The sequence below is a fragment of the Pezoporus wallicus genome, unplaced genomic scaffold (genome assembly GCF_028554395.1).
Source record: "Pezoporus wallicus isolate ANWC-B61680 ecotype Strahan unplaced genomic scaffold, APGP_CSIRO_Pwel_v1 contig_4264, whole genome shotgun sequence".
Lineage (NCBI taxonomy): Eukaryota > Metazoa > Chordata > Aves > Psittaciformes > Psittacidae > Pezoporus > Pezoporus wallicus.
In genome coordinates, this window is record NW_026637102.1 from 1,505,068 (window position 1) to 1,525,202 (window position 20,135).

Here is a 20,135-nt window from a genome sequence, read left to right on the forward strand (position 1 = left end):
GACCCTTTGCGTGGGAACTGTCAGGACTAAAAAAGGTAGTGGGTGAAGGGAGACAGCAAACTCACCGATGCTATGGGATGCTGGCTCCATCTCTTCTATCTGAAGGTGCCTAGCTCCAGCCGGAATTTCAAACATCTTCAAAACACTTGCTGAAAGAGAAGGAGGAAGGATGGAGGAAAAGGCAGGTGTTCTCCAACCAGACACACATTCGCTCACATCCACATGTGAATCCAGCCTACCCTGACCAAATCCACTCCCAAATCCATCCAGCCTGCTCACCTGGCTGCTTCGGGGTCTTGGCCAGTGTGCCCTTCACAGTCCGGCAGTGGGAATTGTCCCCTCCACAGACCCCACACTTGTCATCCTGCTTCAGGGAGCCAACCTCCTTGTCACAGCCAACGTGCTGTCACCCGTGGGGAAGAGAAGACAAGCAGAGTTACATGCCTGCAACCATTCCCATTGCTCCACCATCCCCATAGCTCTTTGCTGCCCTTAGGGTCAGTCCCCAGGCTAAAACATGCATCCCCAAGGAGTAGTGAGTGGGTCAAGGGGATGCGCAAGCATTCTCCTGGACAGGCAAAGGACAGAGATGGTCATGCAGCAGCTGTCGTCTCCTCACCACACACTCGCCACGGACACAGATGCTGTAGGGGTCTCGGTAGCTGCACCGGGTACCATCGTGAACGACCTGATTCATGAACACCACATCCCCTGTTCCCTCGGACTGGCAGATCAGCTCACACTTCTGAGCATCTGAGGCCAAACAAAAAGGGGAAAAAGGAGAAAACAAAAAAAAAAAAAAGGGGGGGTTGTGGAAATACATTAGGGTGACTGAAGACAGAAAACCATCTCAGCCTGTAACCATGAGCACAGCCAGATTTCCAAAGCCCAGCCTATTCATAAGCCTTATTTTGCTGCACCTTTTTGCTGCTCAAGAGTCTGCACTTTTGCCCAGCACACTCAGAAAATTAAGAGAAGGCGGCTGGACAAGACACGCTATGAGATACAACAATGCAAGACACTTGGCCGTGTGCATGAGGAATACCAAGCCAGGCAGACAGACCTGGCTCCCATCCCAGCCTGGAGCAGCACGCTCCCCCACTGTGGCTCCGGGAGCAAGCAGGCAGGGCCATCACCCCACCGTCTCCAAGGAAAACAAGTCCTCTGCGTGCCAAAGCACACAGAAAACAGAGATAAAACTTTTAAAGTAGCACAGAGTTATCTGTGGCTACCATTACAAGGGGCTCTCATTTTCCTAGCACAGGAGGAGCAGGGAGAGATTTAAACATGGGCTGATCCCAGCCCAACTCTGCTGCACTTTGAGACAGAAGGAACCAGAGTATGTCTGGGTTCCCTATGGGTCACCTGAGGACAAGCATAAGAGATTGATTTTAAAGACCTGGCTGCTTGATGCTGGTTTACTGCACTCTAGTTTCCACCTCAGGAGCTTTCCACAACCCAACATCTGTGCAGCTGGCATACTCTCCATTCCATGGTGATGGCCACCAGTGCAGCCTAGTCCAGGGGAGAAGGCAATTTGGCTACCGCTCCTTTGCTAGGACCTGCTGCCGCTCACCGTCGTGATGCTCATAGGGAAGCCAGGAGTGCTTGCTGTTCTGGTGGGTGTAGTAGGAGTTGCGCTTGGAGCACTGCTGGGCACGGAAATCCTGGTAGGGCCCCGGGCACTCCTCAGCATTGCACACTTGGTACTCATAGGTGGATCCTGGACAGTGACGCCCACCATATGCTGGGCTGGAAAATAAAGCAGGTGGGTTGAAATTGTGTCGGGGTTGGGGGGTGGGAAATGCTGTTCAAACACAACACAGCTCAGCGCCCAATTGCATGGCACAGGTCACACAGGAGCAGACGTCCCCATCCCTGCCAAGGAGGGGAACAAGTGGAAGAGCGAGGAACCTCTGGCTCTCAGCCACTTTGTTTTACCCCCGCTAAAAGAGACGGAGGCAGAGACCAAACGTACGGTGGGTTGTCACAGCTCCGGCTGCGAGTGCGCACGCCTCCACCACAGGTCCTGGAGCATGAGCCAAACTTGGACCAGGAGCTCCAGCTGCCATCCTGGCTATAAGGCTGCTCTGACGTCTTCCAGATGCAGTGACCTTTGAAGCACCACTAGAAGGGAAGAAAGACACGGGTGGCTTTGCTCCAAGAGCCCAGCACAGCTCTACAGCTGGGACTCACAGCAGAAAATGCAGCAGAGGAACAGGAATAAGCAGGGCAGGTTCCCAACACATCTGTGCTTGAATCTGATATAGAAAAGCCTGCACAGTGGTGGTTTACATCAGCTGGGAAGCCGGCAGCTGGGTTATACTATCGTGTTTTTCTCTGGGGTTTACTTGGTCGCAAGTATTTTAGTTTTTCAAATGATAGCTGGAAAAGCGGGCAATGAAGGAGGTTTGATTTGCTCCAGACATGATACACGAGCCATGCAGCTGCACAGACGGAGGATAAACCTGTGCAAAAGGCTGCTAAAGGCACAAGCCTGGCAAAGATCCCTCTGCAAAACAAATCCCTTTGGATTTCTTTTTGTAACACTGTATTTTTGAGCTTTTGGACTGGTTTTCTGTCTGCAACTGAACTCCTCTTTCTACCCACGTTGATCCTTGGACAGGCAGTGAATTATACCTGGGCCGAGGACTGGACCAGCTCTGGGGATGTCTCCCTTCTGTCACAGGAGGACGAACCCAAACTTTTGCGTGGTGCACAGCAGCAAGCTGTTTTGTTTTCAGTAAGCAAAATAAAGAGCTCTGCACTTCTTCCCAGGCATGTAACTATGCCTGGCACGAAGCTGCAGCATCACCCCATGGGCACCCAGACCCAGGGTTTAACTCCAGCCCTGGCAAAAAGCCAATGGTGCCTTCAGTGGCCACTGTGACAGATGCAGGTGAGGTCCCCGAAGAGGCAAAACACTGACCAGCCCATGGACCTCCCAGTGTAGATGCTGCAGTCACCTGGAGCCACGTGCCAGCACGACATGTAAAACATCTGTATGCGTTCCAAAAAGCCTTATTTTGGAACCTTTTAGCAAAGCATCATTGAAGCACTCGAGAAGACTGCATTCTCAACGACATTGTTGGAATTTATACAGATACTCATCATAAGGTGCTGGATACTTTGCATCAAGCCATTCTCTGGCAAAGAACCACCCAAAACCTACATGGGCCAGCAGCTTTTCCAACGTATCCACACTTTCATACTGTGCTAACAGGCATGCTAAGAGAACCTAAAGTAAAAGCTGATGCCATCGTGACATTGTACGTGCAATGATGGCATTGCTCTTTTGCCAGGTGACAAAACAGCCCTGCTTCTCTGCAGAAGCAGGCAGATCAGAAGAAAAGCAAAGTCCTCATCTGAGCAGAGACTGGGGAAAATAAGGAGTAATGCCAGTTAAGAACTGGCACCAGCTAAGAATGGGCACCCACTGACTGCTGCCCTCAAGGGTGTCACTGTCCCCTCCCAAGAAACAGACATGAAGGACCAGTCTCTACCTTGCCTGGAGAGCACTCGGTTCCATCCAAGGGTGGCCCCTTCTTGGTCTTGCAGAAGTAGGGGTTGTCTGGGTGGCTGCACCACAGCTGCTTGCAGGGGTCAAAGGTGCGGAACTGGGGAGCACAGAGGAGCTGGGCTGGGACGGCAGCGGCATGTCCCAGTAGGCTCACAGCACCCCTCCTTGCCCCACAGCACCTGGCTGGGGGTCCTGGGGGGTGGCAATGTGGCCATGCAACCCCTACTCACCGCAGTGCACGTTTTGTAGCCCACTCCAAAGTCGAAGCGGCACTGCTCATCCATGGAGTAGTTAATACCTGGCAGCTCGGGTAGTGTGGGCCACTGGTGCTCAAAAGGGTCATCCAGGAGGCAGTCATAAGAGCTGCAGAGAAGGAGGGCAAAACAGTCAGACATGGAAGGTTTCCCTTCTTCACACCCTCCCTCACCTCCAGCTCTCTCTCCAGTTCAGATACTGAGAAATCTGATTCATCTTGGCACTGAAAAATGTGTCCAGCAAAGACCAACTGTGCAGAGTCAATTAAAGACAAGCATCCCTCCGCTGAATGCAGCTCCCTAGGGAAAAGAGCACATTGGCACCAGTGGGTACTACCACTGCCACCTGCTTTCCTGCTGCTCTTGGCTCTGACACTCAGAAACCTCATGGCCCGTTTCTACACCTTATTATGCAGCACAGAATGTTTTATAGCCTAAAGGGAAAACCACACAGGCTGCCCAAAGCAAATGGCAAAATATCTGCGATCTGGATGTGGGCTCCACCAGCACAGAGCTTCAAACTACTGCTCTGTTGACAGCTCCAGCTTTCATCAGGCTCCTATTTGCCTCCAGCATCCACAGCTCAAAATGAATTCAGACTAGACCAAGGAACCAAAGCTGTTAGTAGAAGAAAAACAGAAAATAACTTCCCAAGGACTCATTTTTACTATTCTGGCCAAAACAAGCAGTCCCAATGGGGACTTGTCCACTGCTTGCTTCATGCAGGAGCTGCTGGGTACAGAATGCAGGCAATCATCTCACCATCTGAAGGGAGAACAGCCCCTCCTGGTTAAAACTGACTTACTGAATGTAGCGGTTGAGCTCCTGCTTGCTGCAGCGGGACCAGTGGTAGCGATGGAAGGCAGCCTGGACCAGTGGTGCCATGATGCTCCCCATGCTGGTCTCATCAGCACAGCGATTGCCCTGGCCATCATGCTCCATGCCTAAACTGATGGGAAAAGCTGGTGTCAAGTCAGGTTCCTGGGGGATTTACACCAGCCCATTAGATGCCACAGTGGTACACACATCTGCACTAGCAGAAAGTCTCTTTTGAAAAGGAAGGGGTACCACCATGCTTTTTCCCCCAAAGAAGGGGACAGCCAGCTCTGCCCCTGTGACTTACACATGGCCAGTCTCATGGGCAACGACGAATGCCGAGGAGAAGCCATCTTCATGGTTGAGGGTGCAGCTGCGGAGTGGGTGGCACATCCCTGTCACTGGTGCATAGCCTGGGGCAAGAGAGAGTGGAAAGATAGAGGAAGAGAGGAGAGAGAAAACCTTTGAGGGGGGGCAAAAAAATAAAACATTAAAAAAATCCAAAACCAAACCAAACCCTGCAGCCTGGCTTTGCTGCAACAGGAGGAGAAAACAAACAGGAAGGTGCTGAAGAGGAGAAGCTGCCCAGGTCACTTGTACAGTAGCCCAAGGACCTCCTCACCAGTATGACCATCCAGGCTGCCAGTGGCAAAAGCAAGCTGTGGTTATGCTGAGGCTCACCGATAACTTTCTGTCTTCATGCCAATATACCTGAGCCAGCAAGAGGGCAGCAAAGGGACCCATGGGTGCTTTACCAGGGCTGGTGACCACTACCTCTCAGCCCAGAAATAACATTCCCCGCATTCAACTTTATTAAAAAAACATAAAGAAGAAAGAAAGAAAGAGAATGAAAGGCACAAGATGTCCCTCAGAACCCCACCAAAAATACAGCCTTGCTCACTGCAGGCTATGGAGGACCCCTGCAATGCACCCACACATGCACCCACACCAGCCCCAGGCAAGGGGGCACCCCCCTGGCAAACAGAGCTGAGGAGGACCATGCACCTCCCCAGCCCCCCAGCCCTCGATCAAGTGCAGTGCAGTGGGGCAGCTGCAGGCAGAGAAGTCTTCCCCCCACCATTCAGTAACGCACCATCACAATTTTGGATTATTTTCCTTCCCACATTATTTCTGCCCAATTCAATTAATCCCTTGGCACCATCTAGAAATTGCTTCCCAATTTATTTTTTCCTTTTTTATTTTTTTTAAGACTGACCGTTTTTGGCATCAAGGGATATGAAGTTAGTGAAGGAAGGACTTACAGGTCCAAGTAGCAAAAGCAGAACAGGACCATGCTGGAGAAGTCTGCTCTGGGAATAGGGATGCTTGAAGAGGAAAGCTCAGTGAGCCAAGAGGAACGCAGAGCTGCAGTAGGAGAGGGGTACCAATGAGCTGAGGGTGGGTGAACACCCCCATGCCTGTGCTCCTGCACACACCCTGGGCAAAATATGGGGTCCACAGAGCCCATGTGCCACCATCCTTGTGGGCCACACCAAGCCAGCGATTCATGACTAATTGCCCTGGAAGAAGGTGGAGAGGAAAGGATGTGATTGCTCTCAGCTTAATTCCACAGCTGGCAAAGGACAACAGATAAAAGCAAAACAAAAAGGCTTCCTACAGTTCTGCCCTAAAGTCAACAGTAGTTGACTTTGTGGGTGCACTGAGTGGATCGGATGTCTGATGGGACAAGGGATGGGTTGCTGCTGCACCACTGGACACCCAGAAGTTACCGCCACCCCAGGCATAAAGCAAAACCAAGGGGTTTTGGGGCAAGTGTTTCCTTCAATATTTCTATTTACCAGCTGGGCAGAGAACTTCCAAGGTGACCATTGGAACTTCTAAAGGAAACTTCCCTCATCATCATAATTTAATTTTTCAAAACAAGCCCAGACACAAGCCTTTGAAGGGTTCACTCACACACTATTTTGTGGGAAGCAGCAGATGCATTTTTGCCTTAGCTCCAAGCGAAGAAGTTGGGTGAACCCATGCTACCAAGCAAAAAGCCCAAGATTAAATAAATACCCAATTCTCATTATGTGCAGAGCGAATTCGCTTGTGCCTGCAAAATACCATGTAACCTCAGGGAAACACCCACAACAGCAAGGATCTCCTCAAAGCAGCCTGCTTCAATAAATACACTTGTGGTTTTATTTAATAAGGGAAGCATTTGTTTTCCATCTTCCTCCCCACATTCAGGTGGACAATGAGACTTACTTCAATGAACAAATAAACTAAAACATCTTAAGAAAGAAAGTGAAGAAATTACATGCTCAGCAGATAATGCAGTCAAAAGGTAACAGGCCAAACTAAGACCTTGAGAGAGAGAATCAGATAACTGGGTTTAACCATACAGTAATGAGTCAAATCCTGGATAGATCATTTTAAAAGATTCCCCCATAAAACTTTCCACAAGAAAGAATTAAGATGTGGAAAGTCTTCTGTACAAGGGGAGAGCAAATGTAGTTTGTCTAGGATGAAAACAAGACAAATTCCCAACCAAAGAGGCTCTGGATGTCTGGATGCAAGATGGGACAAAAGAATATGAAAAGATGTATGCTCAGGAAGGCAGACACTACCTTCCCATAAAGAAGACCCCAGTGAGAACTAGAAGTATAAAGGCTTCTCCACAGAATGATGTCAAGAAGTAACTACCTGGAAAATACTCAATTAGTAAAAACTAAATTAGCCTGCAAACGCTTAGCAGACACACATAGGAGAAGCATGTGTCTTCACCATACTGACAAGACACCAACCAGCCTCTTGCTTCCTCCAAACGCACTTTATTCATCTTTATGGACATTTCCTACCTGCTTTCAGACTCTCTGACCACCGTGGACCACCAGTGTGCTCAAAGACCAACTGTAGGTGATTATGGGGAAACAAATTAAATCTAAGCAAAAGTATGCTTCACCCTGGACCAGAAATTTACAACCTATCTGTCACCACCAAGACGCATTTCTCTTTTGAGGGCAGGAGTTTATTTGCAACCCACACGCGAGAGCAGCACAGCTTAGCTGTCCCTCCCAGTCCTTCCCCTTCACACCTTCCAGCTTCCCTCGATTACCAAAGCAACAATGGCATCAGCTTCTCAGAATTTCTCCACATTGGCCACAATTGCTCCCATCCCCATCAAGAGATGCCATGAGCAGGGCTGTTGCCAGCACAGAAGTTTTTGTAGACCTCCTAAGGGCTCGGCTTGGACCTGCAACAAAGAGCTACACCACAAGACTGCAATGCTTTGCGAGGGTTTGCATCCAGTGCTGCACTAGACCAGACACTGGTCTAGTTCACTAGCCAAGGGGAGGTAACATGACACAGGGGGAGGTACAAGCCATGTGTGGTGGGGACGTGATGGTGGAGCATGGCTGACTTGCTGGCATGGAAATAGCCTGGGCTAAGAGGACTGTGCAGGTAAATCAGTCAGATTCAGCCCTGTCTCCATTGCTTATTGGTCTAAGGAATTGCTTACAAGTGTAAGGAATGATGAGGCACAGGCTTGCCATTTAGACTCCATTCCCAGGTCCCTGTGACTTGGAAGACTTCATACTCAATAGCTTCCTTTCTCCTGGCTTGCTGATTTGGGCTGTAGGGTCTTCGGGGTGGGACCACCTCTGCCTTCAGCTCAGCTTCAGGACATGTATGAGCATGGCAGATGCTTCCCAACCAGCACATATCCATACAGCATTGGCTAAAGAAGCCAGCAGGCATTTGCCATCACCTCAGCAAGCCACATAAGATACCATCAGTGAACATGCACCATGAACAAGTATTGGAGGTGCCACAGTCTGGGCCTTCATTGCATGTAGCCCTGAGCTGAAAAGAGGCAATAGGGATCTAAAAGGGCTTTGTTTTAAGGAAAAGAGGCAACAGTGAGCAAAGTGTTACTATTCCAGCAGCCCAATGAGAGGGCAGTTCCCAGTGGGTGAGAAGCACCTTCACCTTGTGCCATGCAACGTGGCCAGGCAAGGACACAGCAGTCACAGGGACTTCTACAGAAAGCAAACCTCCATCCCAGAGATGTGTGAAAAGCGGGGAGCCAGATCCACAGGGAAAACAGGAAGGAGCTGGAACAAGCACACCTACAGAAGGGCTACTCCATCGATCTCATGACTCCTTCCCACCAAGGGGGAGTCCAGTGGGCCTCCCCCTTCTGCCAACATGCCAAAAAAGGTCCTCTCACCAACTCCTTTGGACACAGCCACTTTGCCAGCAAGGGTCTAGAAAAACGAAACAAAACCTGGTATTTCACCAGACAAGGATCCCAAGGCAGGTCAACAACTCACCAGGGAGGTTGTTGGCACGACCCAAGCTCAGCTCTTTGAAGACCAACAAGCATGTTCAAGAGGGCTTCCAGCTGGGTATCTCCAGTGGTTCATCCCCTGCTGCAGGGAGACCCTTTTCAGGGAGGTAATCAAGGGGAGGACAGGACTTCTTCTCCATCTCTCCTTCCTCCCATGCACATGAGAAGGACTTGGGCTATAAATCAGTGTGATATTATCAGCATGTTCATGGTACCAGATGGAGTCTCCTGATGGGAAAGTCGTCTTTCAACCAGTGTGGCTTTTCTGCTTTTCTAATGGAGCTGTGAAATACCAACAGCTTTTCCTTAAGGTTTTTTGGTTTCTTTGCCTAGGTCTCTAAGTTCTCAGACCATGTCACCATAGCTCCTGCACCAGAAGGGTGAGAGGACTATTGCCATTGGCATTGCAGACTGCAGTAAGACCACCTCTTTGGGCCAAGGTTTACTCAATGCTCCCAGGCCCAAGTTCTAATAGGACCAAGAAACCGACCCACATAAAACCAGATTGTAACCAGAGGACAAAAAGGACTGACTGGCCCTGTGAAGCTCCCTGCCGCATTCCATCTTTTTTATGTTATTTTTAAACTTTTTAAGGCACTTTGGGACAAGTGGAGGTTTGGTGCATGAAGCCACAATAAGGGTAGAATTAATGAAGATGATTTTGTTATTTGTTCAGGTTGATGCTCTGCATTAATTCTTTCTTCTACTTGACACTAAAAGAATACCAATTTTTATAACCTTTTTCTGGACCCTGCTGGCAAAAATCAGACTGTGTTTGCAAGAAATCCTCTCCCCTTGCTGGCTTTCCCCCAGCAAACTGCACATACCTGATCGAGATAAATACAGTACCTTGCATACCTGCGGGACCAAAATCTTGCCTGGTGAGAAATACAGCATGGTCATGGTACTCGGCATGCTTCGGGTCAGAGCGCTGCTGTGAGTGAGCCCAGCGGCAGACCTGCTCCAAGCTCCGAGATGGATTCCCTCGCTCTATCAGGCTGACTGACTGGGTAAAGAATGAAAAAAAAAGAAGAAGAAAAAGAGATGGGTAAGTTAGTGGAGGAGAAGGAACCTGCAGCAGGAGTTCTGGGATTGGAAAGACTACTAAAGCAGTGCTTCTCCATCATTAGAAGCAACAAAACCCCACTTGGCATCTGCAAGGCATCTTGCACTTCTTAAAATTTAAAAACACCAAAGAAATCACTCCCACAAACGGATGTGGTCTCATACAAGAAGGTATATGACCCTCTCTGATCACAGGAGTGCTTGGGGCAGCAGTATAAAAAAGAAGATAGCAGCTGGGAAGCAAAGAGGTCTCAGATTTCCAGCTCCTGCACAAGCTCCTCATCAAGACTTCACAAGGTGTGATGCAATAAGCAAAGCAATGCTTCCCTGTAAAACTTGACCTACAGAGATCAAGACTCTAGTAGAAAGCAGGTGGAAGTGTCCAGGATTGTTTCATAGCTGGCACCTTGTCCTTCATCTTTTTGTTGTTGTTGTTGTTGTTCAAGATTAGCACTTTGCAAAATTACGCCGTATAAATTATACTCTATAAAATAAATTATGCTCTCAGGCAGGTACCCACTGAACCACAGCAGTAGGAAGAAAGGTAAGAAATATTGCCCTTCCTCTGCCTCTTGAGTGGAAGCCATTGAGGTTTAACCCTACCAAGAACAAGGTGGAAGACAAGAAGCTGCAGGAGGCCTTGCTCAGGAAGCATCAGACCTAAGCAGTAGTGAGCTGAGACCTCTCCTGGATTCAACCATCTGCTCATTACTTCTCACATCATCCCCCAAACCCAAGCAGTAATGTAACAGACAAAGCAGCTGCCTCCAGCACAGGCTTTTAGGAGGATAAATCATCCTAAACAGAGCCCTTCAGTTCTCCTCTCTTTGGTTATTGGCTGTAACACCACAGTTACAGTTCTGTATCCCTTCTCCTCCATATATCATCCTCCAGCCCATAGCACTAACACTGATGGGAGGAACTCCCACCACTGGGAGGATTACTGAGTTTCTCGCATGGAGATGATGTTCCTGGTCCCCCAGAAGCCTCCAAAGATGAGCCAACCTCTGTCTTTGTCCCTCCCCCTTAGAACCATTCCCAAGTCTCTAGAATGCACTGGGTTTCTTCCAGCCAAGCAGATTTCTGTAACAAGCAGGGCTTTTTCCAAGACCTCATGGGTCTTATTTGTAGACCACACACAGAGACACTGCCGTGTTGAATCACTTGCAAAAATGCTTCATGTAGGACAGGGGCTTGCCACAAAAAGTATCGCAAATCAAGTTGTTTTAAAGAAAATCATCAGCCTTCTCTGCTCAAGCAAGCCTCAAAAAAATAAATGAGAAACCACAAGAAATCTTCCCACATTTTTTCTATCCATGCCCAAGCCACCTGAGAGCTGCAGGACAGCCAGAGAAATCTTCCAGGGCTGCCAAGTCAAGCCTGTGACACAGGAGATCCTGGCCTTGGCTTCTCCTCACTAATACCCACCTCCTACCAACTTGGGAAGCCACCTTAGTCTCATCATCTACTGCTACTCTCCAGCTTCTGAGAAAGCCCCTCGCAATTCTTCCCGCACCCAGAACAAGCAGATAAAGGTTGACCACAGTCACCCGCCTTCTCCCCAGGGACCTCTCTTTGCCCTGGGGCTGGGCAGCTATGGGGCTCTCCAGACCTTCAGGCTCCAGAAACCAGCCAGATGAGGGTTTGAATTCATCCCTGCTCAGCACAGTTGTCACTTGGGCTTCAACAGATGATCTGAACAGCCACATTCTTCCAAGCCAGCGCTTACTTAAGTGCTAAATATTACAGTGATGAGACTCAAAGCCATGGTGTCACTGCACACTTGCCAGCCTTGGGAGAAGCGGCAGCTGCCTGCTGCGCCTACACTGCATTTCAGCAACCCTCCTTTCCTCATGGGGCAGGACTTGAGACAGGAAAGCAGCTAAAAAGCAGGGGCCAGCCTGAATAGCATCTCCTTCTCATCATATCCAAGCACTGTATTTACCTGGCGGTATCCCACCATGATCATCCTGACCAGCACAATGTTGATGTGAACACCCAGGGACTCGTCGTGGTAAATTTCATCCACCTGAAGAAGAGAGGGAAATAAAACAGAGAAGTTAAGATGACCCCAGCTCTCAGGTCCCTCCTGTCATTCACGCTCCCACGTTCAGTGTCCTATCCTGCCTTCCAAGACCACACAAGACCAGGTGCAAAGATCTCATCTCCCCAGCTTTTTCTTTTTTTATTATTATTATTTTCCCCTGTATAAAACCCATACAGACAAAAAGCTAGGCTGCAATAAGCCAAGTTTCCCCAGGACGGGTGGCTCAGATGGTCAATGACATCACCCATCAAGAGAGCAGAGAAGGGCTGTGTTTCCCACAGAGGTTGCCTCCACCATCAAGCATCTTGCAATGAGCCATTGACCCATTCAGAGTACAAATTCCTCAGATGGAAGGAAATGTTTTGGGCTCCAGCATCCTTATGTTTGGTGGAAAGAAAAAATGGCTTTTTGGGGAGAGGCAAGTAATTGTATGGAAGCAAGGGCATTACTCAGTTACACCAGTGAGTCAAATTTGACCTACTGCTTCAGAAACCCCAGGAGAAGACAACACAATGAAAAGAACAGGGAGGGCTTGTGAGTCAATAAGATATCTATCAACATCGGCTATTAAAAATGACTTTTCAAAGGAAATAATGAGCTATAACCTTTTCCTTATGAGTTTCTAGGATGAATAACAATTCTAGGCCTAAGTGCTACCAAGGGAAGAAGACTTCCAGATGAGAAAGGTCCCTGCAAGCTTGGCACAGTGACAGCCAGAGCCACTGAACTGGCAGCCATAAACCCATGCAAGCACAGGAGACCCTGCATCAGCCCTCACCCTCCTGGCAAAGCATGTGTGAAAATACAGCCCAGCAAAAAAGAAAGAGAATTTTTAGAGAATGGGACTTTCTTATTCCCCAAAAGTCTCCAAAATGAACACTGCCAAAAATGGGGGTTCACTGCAAAACTGAAGGAAGTAAAACTAAAACCATTTTAAATACTGACTAGAATTGTTTACATTAAAATGTACTTTTTCAGCTTTGTCCAAGAGAGAAATAATTTGCCTCAGCTCTATCATAGCTCTCCAGACTAGCTGAATAGGAGAGAGCCAGATTTATGGAGCTTTTTCATTTTTTTCCTCCATTCGTTTTTGTATTTTTGATTTTCTTAAGCTTGTATTTGAAGTGGAGGGTTGGGTGACAACTGCCCCTTCACTGCTGCCCAAATCCAAGTCAGCCACTTTCCAGACTGCATGAGTGCTTTATGAGGCCCCTGATTTATAGGCTGTGTATCTGTTTGAAATACCCACTTGGGTCATTTTTAAATCCAAAGCCCCAGCATTAACATTTCTCCATGACAACTAATACTCCCATGGAACAGCTCCAAGCTTTACAGAGAGGTAATGCAGGTGCTGAGCCCAACACAACTTGAATGCAGCAAAACTGATTAAAACAAAACAAAACTAAAAAAAAAAATAAATCAATAAATAAATCACTGTCTGTCCCCATTAATGCATCCCTTTGGATGCAGAGGCTGCAAGCCCTGAAGGGTGATTTCTGCATCAGCTTGGAAAGATAACACTGTGCAACCCATCCTCAGCTCACCCCTGCTTATGGCAGTTGGGATACTCCCTCAGGCTGCACCAGCACCTTTTAAAGGCATTTTGTAAGAAAAATGAGAATACAATGGATTTCTTCCAATGCTAATCCTTTTTGGGATATGCGCAGACAGGCGGAAGGTCGTGTAGTGCTGCAGCTGGGCTCCTGCTTGCAAACATTACTCAGACCTAGAGTCCCACCAAATCGTGAAGCATCCACCCCAGAAAGGAGCTGCAGCATCCCAGGTGGGGGTTTGGGATGTAGGAGGGATCTCAGCCCTGGGGTTTGGGATGTAGGAGGCTTTGGCATCCAGAATTAAATGTTAGCAGATCTGAGAAGTTCCACATCAGGAGTTTGACCCTTTAGAGAATATTTCAGCCTGAATGAATGTCCTATAATAGACAATACAAACGGGTTAGAAATGGGCAAGAGAGAGAGAAATGAAAAATATGTTATGCCCCTGAAGAGCCAGACCTGGTGGATGGTTCAGGGAACAAGAAGGAAAAGGCAGCCATTTCCCTCACTTTCCAAAATCTTTATGCATTTTCCTTCACCTCCAGCACTTGTCAGGAGCTACAGCACCATTAAACTACTGCTTCAGTCAGCACCTCAAGAACAACCACTGCCACTCTGCTGCTGGATCCCTACTCCCAAGGACCCCTCAATCCATTGGGATGAACCATGCTCCTGCCTTATGGACCTGACTGCCAGGCAGAGATCCCAGGCGAGCCACTGCTGGACCTTGCCAGGACTTGAAGCATCCAAGAGAGCAGCACAGACCTCTCCCTTCCTGGCTGCACAGAGTATTTTGGCATGATGCTCAGCAGACCCCGCAAGCAGCAGGAAAGGGTGCTCTGTGACAACCTGCTGCATGGCAGCCCGAGCCTGCGAAAGAAGCGGAGGGTCACATCCAGGGGAGGAAGGTACAAGAGCAGAGGTGCTGTTGGGACAAGATCTTTGCTCTGTGCCAGCTGCCCTGCCATGCAGACCTCCTCTCAGCAATGCCCTTTCCTGCCAGTGGTGCCTTCAAACAGTTCCCAGGTTTGGGAACAATAGTATTTTCCACAGACATTGATAAACAGACTCATCAATACCCTACCAGCATAGCCCATTCTTCCTCAGCCTTGTGAGAACTGGCTACAGACAGCAGCAGGACCATAAGCAGCTTAGAAACAGCTCATTAAGGGACTAAGACACAAGAAGCTGTATTATTCTAAGATGGGATTTAATCCCCTAAATCTTCCTTTTAAAGTAGTGCTAAAACCCACTCTCCTCCAGCTAGCAGCAAGTAGGTACCGCTCCAGCCTCTGAACCAAAGGGTTAACACTAAACGCCAGCCCCTGTTTTGTCTAGGGGAAGGCAGCATTTAGGCTGGGACCTGTACCTAACAGATACCAGCTCAGCAGCGACCTTTACAGTTAATTCAGAAAGCAGATGTGGAACCAGACTGCCCAAGGCTATAGACTTCCCTTAATACCCAGATATAAATAACTGATCAAGAAAGAAATAAAACAAAAATCCAAAGGGCTTGGCGCTTGCTGCTGCGGTGGCTGTAACACTGAAGTCCCCAGGTTTCTAGGGGTGGAGCATCAGCAGGGGCAGCAGTGCCACTATGCTTGTGCAAGGAGAAGTGGGGATGGAGCTAGGGGGGGGCAAGCACCACCTCCCTGCTCCCCATCAGCCTGCCCTGGAGCTGGTTCAAACCAGCAGAGGGGATGGAAATTGGCCCAGAGAGCGGTTTGCAGGCTTGGCACCACTCCCCCTGCCCTCTGTGGATGCCATTAAATGAGTCAATGTCTTCAGAGAAAATACCCCCAGAAAATACCTGCTCAGCAAAGGGCTCCAGTAAAGGGACCTGCCTTCCTGAAGACAGATGGGATAAAGATCTTATCCCTCTCGCCCACATGGTTAGATGCCCAGCCTGTTTAATACTGTCACCTGGCAAGAAATGCTCTCTTATTTAACTTAAAAGAATATCTCTTTTTTTTCACCTCAACCAGCACAGCCCTTAAAACTGGACATGCATTAAGGGCAAAACAGCAAGAACAACCAGCCCATGCGAGACACACACACCACACCACCCCCCACAGGAAACTCCAAAGCCCCCAGCCAGCAGTGCCAGTTCTTTACAAAGACATGACCATGAAAACCCTCTCCAAAACGCTCGATGAATTCACCAAGCGCATGGGACCCTCCCCCAGACCCTCGCTGGCTCAGGGAGTGAGAAAGGCTGCCTACCTAAATCCCTGCAAGCCTCTGGCCAGCCCTGAGTCTGCAGCCCCAGATGCAAGATCTCGACAGCAAACCGCACTAGAAATGTCTAGACCTCACCGTTCTTCAGGGAAAGAAAACAAAGAGAGAGACACGAGAAGAATTTGCCAAACCAGCAGAATAGCTGACATTTCAAAACCGCAGATTGCTCACTCAGAACAGCCAAGTCATCTTTAAGCTCCTTTCTTTTATTCCCTCACTCAATTTTCATGCTGGTGGATTCATCCCAAGCCTGTGTTCTGGGACTAAGGGGCTAGGAACAGAGGCAAAAGCCCCTTCACCACTTTATTGGGCTTGCTACATACACTTGCATCCCCTGTAGGGATGCACACCTCATGAACACCTGTGACCCACTTCATCTACATTTTCAATGCAGAAGAATGGAGGAAAGGGGAGGTTTGCCCTGCAGAGCAAGACTCTAGATTTTATCACAGCTCTCTACGCAACAGGCTATGTTGTCCCAAAAACATAGCAACAAACACATAAGCCTATATAGGGGGTGGGAAATAGTGTGTGCATGTGTAAGAGACATCGGAGGCATTTTTTATTACTACTAGTTAGCAAGATGGCACATGAACCACCAAGAAACCCCCATGTACCAGGACTGTAATTTGCCCATTATTTTTGACTGGCCTCTCTCCTGAAACAGCACCAAATCAGTGTCTCAAGGAATCCATGCTCTGGCTTGGCTTTTTAGATAATCGCAGGTTAAAACTAAAGCCAGAGGTTTGATTTTTTTTTTTCGCTAACCCTCTGCTCCACAGAGTTTCAGTAGCACTCTTTGTCACTCAGCCCTTGGGAACAATAATTCAGCCAATGTGCTGGAGGGGACAAGCAAGTTCCAGCATGGAAAGGGCTCTGAGTCACAGGGTTTCCCTAGAAACCTGAAACAATGGGAAAACACCAAGTACCTTTGCATCCTTAACCAAATAATGGGCAGTATCCTACAAAAACCCCAACAAACCAGTTGACACTAGGGCAAGGCTTAAAATAGCCCATAGCTTGGTCTCTTCTGAGTAGGACCACCCCCAGCCTTAAGAGGGGTGAGCAGTGGGAAATCCAGAGGAGAAAACCAAGGATCCCAACTGAATTACCAGAGGCCAAAAAGCAAAGTAGGACATAAAACATTTTCTCTCCAATTCCCCTTACGGGGTGCTGGATCCCCTCCTTGTTCCCAGCCCTTCTCCCACTCTTCAGTACTCTCACCCTGCAGTCACAGTGGCTGGGGGATGCTAATTTTGCTTCAGTAGCATCGCAGTCCCTGCCATGGGCAGCAAGCAAGACAGGAGAACAGCTTCCCCCAGCTGCCACATCACCAAATGTTCATCCCAAAAGTCCAGTGTCAGGGAGGGGGCCAGGTTTTGCTAGGGTGGACACAGTGATGCTCAGCTCAGAGCTGAGAGAGATGCTCAGGTGTGCCTTCTCCAGCATGCACGGCAAGCAATGGCAAAGGATGTACTTCCCACCCACTTCAACCTGACCCAAAACCCTATGGTAGTGTCCAAGCCAAGATAGGAATGGCAGGCTGGGAATACAGGCTGGGAGCTAGCGAGGAAGGCAACCTGCAGGGAAGCTCTTAGGTGCACAAAAGGAGCAGTCATCCTGATGTCAGCTTCCCAGTGCTGTTTAATGAAAAGCCTGTTATCCACATTTCTGGCAATAAAATAAGGGGGAAGTTATTTAAAAAAATTCTCCGTGACGAATCATTTATCATTGAGCTTCAGCTGACACTAAGTTCCTAATGAAAGGATTTGTGTCTCAGGGAGGGCCCTGGGACCATAGCTACAGCAGCATCATTTTAAGCTGAGCCTGTGCAGCACCAGGAAGGGGTATGCGTTCCATCACCCACTTGGTACCCAACGGGGACCCCAACGAAGGACAGTAAAGTTTATTATCAACTTCCAAGCCAGCTGCTCCCTTTTCTTGGGATGTATCTTGATAAGAAAATTTCTGGAAGCTTTTCCAGCTGGCTACCATGCAGCATCTCCCTGGTGTACTCCAGCACAGCCCACTAAGTCCTTTCCTTGTTAAGAGAGCTGGCCAAGCCTCTCCTCCTTCCCCTTGCCTCCAACTAATGGGATTAGTGTTCAGCTGTGTGGTCCCAGCACACTCTTCCCCGCCAACCCCAGCACCCTTTTTTTTCTCTCCCTCTGCCATCCAGGCCAGAAAGTGGGGCTTTTTCTGCTGAATCGGGTATTTCAAGGCAATCTGAGACGGTAAGGAAACAAGGCAGCGCCAAGAGGAGGCAGAAGGAGGTCACAGCAAAACTGGAAAGAAAACACACTAAACACAGAAAGAAAGAAGGGGAAGGGGGTGGGGGAAGAATATATAGAAGGAAATAATACTTGGGGGAAGTATTTGTTGTGTGCATTATCCTGTTTTTCCCCTTTTACTGCTGCTGCTTTCCCTTCCCTTTATTTAATTCATTAAAGTCTCCAGTGCCGCCTTTACTTGAATAGCAGCAGTCCTCCCTTCTCCCAGCACAGGATCCCGTGCATTCACTCCCTGAAAAGTCCTGCCTGCGGGGTATAAACCATGAAATGCGCCTGAAAACCAACCTTTTGATTAAAGCTGACAATCCCCAGGCACTCAAATGTCTGTCGTGTCGTGTCCCATCCCCCCGTCCCCCCCGTCCCCCCCGTCCCCGAGATCGGAAAGGGAAAATGACATCATCTCTGACCCCCGTAACATGGGAAGAGCCTGGGGTCAGAACGGGCAATCCTGCGGCTTCCCCCTTGCAGAAGGATTTAATAAGCAAACCAGAGAAACTTTCAGAGAGTTAACTGAAATGATGCTGAGAGCATCCAACCACAGGCATTGGGATACTGCACTGGAGAATAAAATGTTGCAATGAAGGCATTTGCTTTTTAAAACCAACATCTTCTCTATTTGGGATCGTCCACATTACGCTTGGCCTCTAATCGTGCAAATCCTTACCCCTTATGCTGATAATCTCCCCTTCGTTACTGGGAATATGGCTCCGAGCTGGTCAACCATGGCAGAAATAATGTCCAAAGAAAACCCAACCAAGCAATCAAAAAGCAAAAGCATCATTATAGCTTGGTTATTTCTCAGCTGGCTGTGCCTTTCAAACACTTTCCATCACCATGCAAAAGAGTACTTAAATAAAAATAAATAAATAGAGACGAGTATAAAGCATGGAAAATAAAACAAAAATGGGAAATCACACAAGAGAGATCTTTGAATGCAGACCATATTTGCAGACCTTCAGGTGCTGGTGGAGCAAACCTTCCACAAGATGACTAGCTGAATAAATATTGATCCTTCCACATCTCTCAGGACATGGGGAATATGTACATTTTTATCTTAAGAAAAAAAAAGGTGTGCAGGGAATCAGCACAGGCTTCCCTGTACCACTGGGTGAGGAGAGATGCAGAAGCAGACCTGCTCTAAAGCTGCTATAAACTCCTTTTCAAGCACATCTGACTAGTCCTCAAGGTGCCCAGGTTTTCCAAAAAAAGCTTCTGAAAATCTGTAAAAATCTTTCCCCGTCTACAAATACTGTTCAAAATAAACATAATAAGTACAAAATAAAAAAATGAACAACCATTCTTTTTCTAAGCATTTGCTGAGATTTCAGTGATGATCAGGAGATGATCAGGAGATTTCAGTGATGATCAGGAGATACAGAAGATGCTCTTGGACGTAGGTGACAGGCAGTGACAGCAACCACCACGCCAGACCCTGCCACTGGCCAGCGGAACTTGACGGAGAGGAACATAAAAAGGCTCTGCTTTCCACCACTCCAGTTGCCACAGCTATTAAATGCCAGAGATGGCTGTGTGAATGCACAGCCAGCCCTTCCTGCAGCACTTTTCTCCCCTCCCAAATCCTCTTTTTTTCCAGGATAACCGATTTTCATCATGAGGAAAGCAGTAAACAAGGTGGGGGGGGAGCCACAGACCCTCAAAGCCAAGCCTTACTATGTTCATGAGGGTGAGGACGTAGTTCTGGACATGCTCCTTCCCATGGAAGCGTACAATCGAGTCATCCACTGCCAGCAAGACCTCGATGTTGTAGTCGTCCTTCCTGGCGTGGCGCCTCTTGCGTTCTGTGTCCCCCAGCCGCTCCGTCATCAGCTCCAGGGAGTTGGGGAGATCACCCACTTGCATGTCAGACACTGAGCAAGGCATAGGGGGCAGAACAAGAAACAGCCATTGAGGTGACCTGACACCATGGCAACACCAAAAAAAAATACAAATTCACCATTGCTCTGCAGTGGGGAAATGGCTCTTTAATGGAACCACCAGCACTAAAAGACACATCTGTGATATGATGGTCCTACACACTCTGTTGGATGGTG

At 48.4% G+C, this 20,135-nt stretch overlaps 1 protein-coding gene across 2 annotated transcripts in view; it reads right to left on the minus strand.

The window, feature by feature from the left end:
- The window catches only part of ADAMTS14 (ADAM metallopeptidase with thrombospondin type 1 motif 14), a 33,812-nt gene that overhangs the window by 4,790 nt on the left and 8,887 nt on the right, over window positions 1-20,135 (minus strand). The window contains exons 4-15 of one of the 2 annotated variants that reach the window (XM_057403329.1): window positions 19,756-19,952; window positions 11,901-11,984; window positions 9,749-9,896; window positions 4,898-5,003; window positions 4,580-4,723; window positions 3,751-3,883; window positions 3,504-3,617; window positions 1,979-2,127; window positions 1,577-1,752; window positions 620-753; window positions 280-403; window positions 66-149 (exon numbers count right to left, since the gene is read on the minus strand). In XM_057403329.1, the coding sequence (XP_057259312.1) occupies window positions 66-149; window positions 280-403; window positions 620-753; window positions 1,577-1,752; window positions 1,979-2,127; window positions 3,504-3,617; window positions 3,751-3,883; window positions 4,580-4,723; window positions 4,898-5,003; window positions 9,749-9,896; window positions 11,901-11,984; window positions 19,756-19,952 (1,593 nt within the window). Of the gene's footprint in view, window positions 1-65; window positions 150-279; window positions 404-619; window positions 754-1,576; window positions 1,753-1,978; window positions 2,128-3,503; window positions 3,618-3,750; window positions 3,884-4,579; window positions 4,724-4,897; window positions 5,004-9,739; window positions 9,897-11,900; window positions 11,985-19,755; window positions 19,953-20,135 lie in introns of both variants that reach the window. The other variant, XM_057403328.1, reaches the window with a different exon arrangement.